Consider the following 7,894-nt stretch of genomic DNA (forward strand, 5'->3'; position numbering starts at 1 on the left):
CAGCTGCTGTCGCAGCTGTACCTAAATCTGTGTTTCCTACAGCCAGGCCATCGGTTGCTTCCTTCGTTGTTGTTGCTGTAGCAATCATTGTTGCCATGACGGCGCTTGTTGTCGCTGTCATTTTCGGTTTCTTTGTGGGTGGCTCAGGCAGAATGTCGCTGTCTATCTCCGTATCATCGTAGACATTTTCATTACCGCCCACCAGTCCCCAGTCGGCGTTGAAGCCCATGTAGCCGTTGTCGCTGTTGTCGCTGCCGACATACAATGACGGCGATGAGGCATATGCACTCGCTCCTACTGATTTTGCCTCAAAAATATCGTGTTGATACAGTGTTGTCTGATGGGTGTTGCTTTTCCAAGCGCTGCGGTGCCCATATTGTTGCAATTGTTGTTTGCGTTTTTGTTGTTGCTCCTGCTGATGTTGTATTTGTAGTTGGAGCTTCTTTTGCTGATGCTTCAAATGCTGCTGATGATGTTGATGTTGGTGATGCTGATGCTCTTCGGTACGATAGTCGTGATACAACACCGATGGCAAATTCTCTGGGAAACTCAGAATTTTGCTAGCCGACACTGGCGACGATGGGTGGTAAGTGTAGTAAGGCGTATTTTCAGCTGCTGCTCCGTTGGCATGTGTGTGCTTGTGTTGATGTTGTTTTTGTTGTTCGTGCTTTTGTTTTTGTTGCTGTTGATAGGTTTTCTTCTTTTGCCATGATTTCGTGGTATGCTGCAACGATTTGGTACCACCGATGGCGGCAGTAGCTACGGGGGTTTCCTCCACTTGTTGTTGGTAATTTTTGTTGTTGTCGTGTTTCGATGAACTTACATCTAGGTTAGTGGCATAGGACTGTGACTGTTGGTACTGTTGTTGCTGTTGCATCATGCCTACGGTGGGATGTGCTGTCGTGCCTGAAGTGCTGCTCATTTCATTCAATCTGGCAGTTGAAGTGTCTAACTGTGAGTTTGAACGATAGTCGCTTTTGATTTGATTTGTAGGCTTTTTGGCTGAAAGTGAGAGAAGAAAAGAAGAAAGAATAATAAAGATGTATCTCCTTTGTTTTAGAACAATATTCGTACATTAAATTATAAATTCCGTAAAGGTGGAAATATGTATTCAATTCGTATTCACACTTCTGCAAGAAATATATGTGAGGCTTCAAATAAATAGAGTGCGCGGGATTGGACTTATACCAAAATGTTCAGAAAGTTACGCTAAACAACTTGTCTAAATGTAGGAGGTCAAGATATTTCGCTAATATTATTAATTAATGAAAAACAGCAGAAAGTTTTGAACTTACCGCCAAAATACGCGCAGAACTAATTTTAAATGAATCCTATTAAGAAAATAAAAGTATCAGAACATGGAGCAGAAAATTCTCTACAAAATACATATATACATACATATGTATATATTGGAAGGTATATTACTTTCGTTCAATGAGCGGCTCTAGGAGACTCCACTGTCGAAAAATGAAAAAAATGTCAAAAATTTTTCATTAATCTGCGTTCAGAAACGGAAACTCGTGTTGCTTATTATTGGCGATTTCTCTTTTGGTGTTACCCTTTGCATTCACACACGGCAACTCTTCTGTACGCAATTGTTGTTGTCAGCTGTGAACAGCGTGGCCAGGTTGACGTTTTTAACGTCGTTTGGACGTTTTTTGTATCCTGTTGACGTTTGAACGTTTTTTGTGTAAAAAATGACGTTTTTTAACTTTTCAGTAATTTTTCTGCGTTACTAAATCTTGTAAGTAGAACTGTTTTTGAATTATTTTCTTAGTAAATCCTTACAAGCTTTGTGTTTTGCAGCAGCTGCTTCAAAAGATATTTATTCTTTGGACACAGATGACTTAAATATGATGCAAACCAAGTGTACGCGCACTTTTTTTGGATTCTTGGACAAAAGCTGGTTGTGTAAACACTTGAGGTCACGAGACATCAGGAAGAGCTGATCTATTGCAACACGCATGCTCGCAAAAGCAACAAAAAAGCTGTAGCAGCATAAAAAGTCAGAAAAAAGTAGGCGACTTTTTTAAGACTTCATTGAAAATGTAATGAACGCAAAAAGGGCTGAAATATTGCTATGCTCCTTCTTAGCAGAACGTAATTTAGCATTTTCGACAACCGACCCCCTAACCAAATCTCTATAAGAAAAAAACCATTATTAAAAATCAACGCGATTATGTAGCCCCTTTAAACTTGCACATTATTCCCTGAAATTTAATGGGCTAACAAACTGCATACTCAAAAAAATTAAAAAAAATCTGAATAAAATTTGAAAATATAGCTGAAACTTTGCAGATTTTTTATAATTTTTGCACAAAGTTTTAAATGTCGATTTATATTTTGTTTGTTATATAATGAGCTTGGCTTTTATGGAAAAATAATAAACATTAAATAAACAAAAGAAAAATAGCCAAAATCGATCAAAATGTTGATGACTTAATCAGCTTATCACAAGTGTATGTATAACATCATTTCTATATTAACGATCTCAAACCAGTTTAAAATGAATTCTAAATGTGCTCTGCCGAAATGAAATTTTAATATACCTTACGTACATATCGAGCCCTAACTGCCAAAATAACGTAAGCGAAATTTTTTTTCAAAATTTTATTTTTGATGCAGAAATATCCCTAGGGCATCTACATAGATGTATTTCTGCATCAAAAAGAAAATTTTGAAAAAAATGTCGCTTACGTTATTTTGGCGGTTAGGGCTCGATATGTACCTTTGTATACAATAAAAGTTTAATAAGAACAATTTTTTGTACATCCATTTGAAAATGACGTTTTTGGGTAGGAAATGACTTTTTTCAGACCAAGAGGGACGTTTTCTCATGCCGAAGACCTGGCAACACTGGCTGTGAACATCCAACTTGAATTACTCAGAAGAACGAGAGCACAAAGCGTGTTGCCCGAGTACGAACAACTTGGTACCCGTCCCCTTTCCTCGTCGCTCTCTTCCCTACAAGCTTCGAGTTGAGTTGTTAAGTCGTGTCTGAACTTCGACTTAACATGCAAAATAATGACGCTAGAAGAAAAATCTTAAACAAGAAATGTAGATTTGTTTCGGCCAACAATAAAGTATTCACGAGTCTTTTCGAAGAAATTACCGGTATTGATGTAAAATTCGAAAAACTTGTACACTATTCTTTCCAGGATGGCCCGCATCTATTTTTAAAATCTCTTTAACGTACTCAACAATAATCAACCTGATGTACAGACCTTACGAAAAATTTCCAGATGGCCGAATCTTTATACCATTTATTGTAATTTGGTTGTATGTCTGACGGAATTCGAATATGGGACCATCTACAGCATAAAATCGTTACCTTAATTCCCTAAGAAACCCGTTTTCGGAACTGCATTTTTCACAGATTTTGATAGGATATATCTTGTCGTCAGAATAAAAATGGAACAAAGGTGTTTTCTTAACAACTGCGGCAGGCAATGGCAAGACCTCCGAGTGTATTTCTGCCATGAAATACAGCATAAAAATACAATTGCCGTTCGGAGTCGGCGTAAAAGTGTTAGTGTTTGGCCGAGTTTTTCTCCCCTGATTTTAGGTGTGCGCCTTGATGTTGTTGCACAAGGAGAGTTTTACGCCGACGCCGAACGGCGATTGCATTTTTATGAGAAGTTATTTAATCTACTTTTTTTTTTGAAAGCCGTTTTTTTCTGTTCGCAAAGCTCGATAATGGCTGTAGCGTTTTTTTTTTTGAAATTTCGTACACCTACTGCAGAATTTCCAAGGATGGAGGCTGAGGACTCGAACATGGTATGGAGATATATGAAAGCAATGGCATACTCATGGAGACAAGTGCGACTATTTGAAAATGGGGCGTTGTGTGTTTTTGAGGGAGTCTCTGGATAGTTTCAGTTGACAATTGACCTGCCAGGTAGGGTTAAAAAATTCACCCGCCAAGTAGCTGAGGAGTCGAGTTACTACTAAAACTTCGTATTTGTGATGCATTTAATGTATTTCGTCTGAAATAAGTCTATGTAGCCATGCCAGCCATTTTGAAATTGCCATGAGTTATACTTATACTGTTTCAAAGAGATATTCGCCATCGAGCTGGATCATTGTTGCCGCCAGGGAGTGAAGAGGAAAAAATTCTTCAAATTTATTTCGCTGTACGATTAACTGTGATGTGGAACGCCAGATCACTGGGGGAAATTCCAAGAACTTCTTCGCGGACATTACACTTTCGTTGGGTTATTTAAGACTGCCTTGGAAGTATGCCTTCCGACCACCAAACCATAATATTAGCATATAAATCGTGACCGTGAATTGTTGGTGAAAATCTTTGACCAAAATGTTTCAATAAAAATATTAATTTTGGGCGGGACGAAGTTCGCCGGATCTGCTAGTTTTTATTATTTTTTTTATAAGAGCTTACCTCGTTATCTGTCAAAAACCATGCATGTCCAAACTTCAATCTTTGTACAAAAGTTAAGAAAGTTCGACTAAATATCCTAACAATTGCGAGCTTTCTAATTCGATTTTTCAGAAAGAATTTGATTATGCAGTTTTGTAGACCAGCAATTTCAGTATAATAAAGTGCAAAGTTAAAATTAGCTAGGACTTTTTTATTTTGTCCATACAAAGATAAGTTCCGTGAAAAAATGTTTAACGGTTTCTGCTTTTCTTTGGGCTGCTTCGTGCATAGAAAGTTTTATTTACGGTGTTTATACGATGCATTAATACGTGTGAACTTAAATCGATTCATTTTGACACGGACGTATAAACGCACACTTAACAAGCACCGCGACATTTTAGCGTGTCGCCGCAATCTGCATTTGAAATGCGAGTTAAAAGCCTCTGAAGCGGTTTAAATGTCAAAACATGTTTAAGTCGCTGTTTTTCTCTTTTTTTTATAAATCTTGTTCTTTTCCCCCACTTTCTAACTCTTCACTAGAGTATATGTTTTACTGTGCGAGAGAAGAAGGCAGATAATATAGTAGGGTATTTCATGCGACTAACGCATTTAAAATTTTTCTTCTTCTATTCAACAATTTTTATTGAGCTTGAGGCCGTTTTTAATGAAAAGCTTATTGTGAAAAAGCAACAATAATTTGAAAAAATGGTAGAAGTGATAGCTATTTCGGAAATCACCACATTTCCTCATCAGACTTCTTTCAGTAGGATTCGAACCGACGAACCAAGGACGAGCACACCTAAAAGTTAAACATTCTAATAATACAATTATTAGCTGAGTCAGTGGTATCGTCGATTGGAATCCTACTGAAAGAAGTCTGATGAGGAAATGTGGTGATTTCCGAAATAGCTATCACTTCTAAAACTTTTTCACAAAAATAAAAATTATTATTGCTTGTCCACAATTGATTTTCATTTAAAATCGGCCTCGAGCTCAATAAAAATTGTTGAATAGAAGAAATTAATTGCTATATTTTGGTATATAATTAAAGTATATATGTATGTACGTTAATAACTTAACATTTCGTAGCAGGTTATATATATAGAATGGCATCATTTTTGCTCAACTCTGGGCTCCGTTTACTCTTTCTAATCATACGTGATGTCTGTCGGTCGCTGTAAAATGCTAGTTTTACTAATACTGTAACTTTAAATTTATTTATGGCAACAATTTCCCACTGTGCGATGGTGGGAATCTGATAACAACGTATAGACAGCATTTGAGTTTTCCTTCACTGGTGATCCTACAATTTTTGTAGATATTGAGATATGTGTGTGAGTGTGTGCAAGGCTTAAGTGCTTCATCAAAAAACTAATTGTGCCTCGTAAGCGGGCTTCTTCTTCCTGTTTGGCGCTGCAACAACGCCCAAGCAATTTTAACCGAGTTCAACAAAGCACGCCAGTCGTTTCTCGTCTGTGCCAACTGACATCAATTGGATATGACAAGTGAAGCCGAGTCCTTCTCTACTTGGGCTCTCCATCGCAGAAGAGGCATTCTACCACTTCTCTGCTACCACCAGCAGATTCCGCTTTCAGGGGGCTACTCTATAATGCGACACGAAAAAGCAATGCGATGCGATAGGCAAACACATCGTAAGTAATACGCTGTGCGATTGCCTATCGCATCACATTTTTCTTTCGTATCGCATTACAGAGTAGCCGCCTAGGACTGACCTGTATTAATTAACCGTTGGGCCTACATTTTAAAGATACGTTGTTTGGGCTTAAGAGATTTTCTAAGTAGCAAGTTTATAAACTTTTTTCCTACGACTTAAATAAAACTTCGTCATGCGTTTTGTACCATTTTTACTTTTCATTAATTGTCTTTTGCACTCAATTCAGCCTCTTAAAAATGGAGTGGGAGCGCTTTTTGAAGAAATTCAACAGCTTGTGTTGCCTAATGTGTTGATTTCCAAAAATAGGTTGCTTTAGAGAGCGACTTTGTCCAATGAAGCGTCTATGATCCGCTTAGCCACTTCATTGCTTTCGCATGGCAAATCAAGGAAAAAAAGATAAAAGAAAACTTCAGAATAATAAAAATCACTCAATCAAAAATGTATGTATGTATGTATGCAACGTAAAAATAAATTCCATATTAATATTAAAATGAAAAAATAATAATAGTAGTAAAAGAAAAATTAACTTTGTCAGACTTGACGCTCCCGTCGCGAATGTTGGAAATGAAATGTATTTTCTTTACGATAAGTTTTCCATTCAAACTCTCTGCGTCAAGTTAGCATTGTTCATTGCTAAGTGAACCATTGTTTGAAGTAAATTAAATAAATAAGAATGCAAAAAACATAATAAAAAATAAAAATAACAAAATGCTTTTTAATGAAATTTCATGTCCAAAAGTAGTTAGTTATAAGTTAGTTGACATGTAATGCTGAGGTATCCAGGTCTAAATGCAGTTAATAGTTAGCATTAGTGTTCGCGTAAACAGACTAAAGTTAGGTACAAGCTAACGCCACTCGCTGCAGGGTATGTATGGGTGTATGCATTCTTTTTTTTGTGAGACTGATGTGTTAAGACACGACAGGCTGAGAAACACTCGGCAGGACTTAAGGGCTTGAATAGAAATCCTTGTTTTTTTAGAATGTCGTTTGTTTTAAAATTATCAGTGTAAATACATTATTTATATTTCGTGTTGATGCAACATTTTTGCTAAAGTTTAGAGGTTGAATTTTTCATATACACTTACCGCATAATTCCCACCAGCAAAATATTTCGCCATCCATGCAGAGGCACACTTCACATGGATCAATTCGTGGCACCTGCAATACATCAAAAATTTCATATAAGTTATCAATCATAATAAATTTGGTTGGCGCTATTACAAACAGCGTAACGAGAATATAGGCAAAACAGTTTCACAACTTGCAATTCGGGTCAAAGAGTGTTTCCAAAAGGATTAGAACAAATGAAAACGAATCGAATTAAAACAAATGCCTGATTTTTTTTTCATAAATATCCTTTTGAATTGTCATCGAATGGTGATTGAGCCCTGGCTTGACACCGTTTAAATGTGTTAAGTTTACACGAAAATACTACGTATTTTTGCAGTCGAGCCAATTTCTTCTTACCTCTAAAATATTAGGCCTTGTTTTTCTCTACTTCTTTAATTCATTTTGCAATTCAAAGCGGAAAAAAGAGCATTCCCTGAAGTTAAAAAATTAACGAATTTTTTCTAATTATTAAATACATCTTCAAGGCGAATTCATACAAGGTGGTGTTACCGGAGTAGTTGATTTCGAGGCGAATTTTGCTGTTTGTCAAAATGAAAAACTTCAAATTATTGTGTTATGATTTTCATAGTGTGTATAATTTGTTAATATAGTTTCTTGTTTTTGTATCTCTCTGTAGGTATTTTAAAATGAATGTATATTTTGGAAACACATTAATACTTTTTTTTTATGAAAAAGAAAACTCGAACCCAAATTTGTATATGGGCAAATCA

General features: G+C 36.4%; 2 protein-coding genes across 2 annotated transcripts in view; both read right to left on the bottom strand.

The window, feature by feature from the left end:
• LOC118743734 (myb-like protein Q) lies at nt 1-7,250 on the bottom strand (the record flags this gene model as incomplete). The annotated part of the gene is given in 2 exon segments (XM_036476496.1): nt 1-1,002; nt 7,139-7,250. Coding segments are annotated over 2 exon segments (1,114 nt in total), but the record flags the coding sequence as incomplete, so codon positions are not given.
• A 474-nt stretch (nt 7,251-7,724) lies between these two features.
• Nucleotides 7,725-7,894, bottom strand: part of LOC118743735 (myb-like protein Q) — a 27,432-nt gene continuing 27,262 nt past the window's right edge. The window contains exon 5 of the mRNA XM_036476498.1: nt 7,725-7,794. Within this exon, the coding sequence (XP_036332391.1) occupies nt 7,725-7,794 (70 nt within the window). The remainder of the gene's footprint in view (nt 7,795-7,894) is intronic.

Source organism: Rhagoletis pomonella, unplaced genomic scaffold, assembly GCF_013731165.1.
Source record: "Rhagoletis pomonella isolate Grant_MI unplaced genomic scaffold, Rhpom_1.0 Rhpom_scaffold_00007, whole genome shotgun sequence".
Lineage (NCBI taxonomy): Eukaryota > Metazoa > Arthropoda > Insecta > Diptera > Tephritidae > Rhagoletis > Rhagoletis pomonella.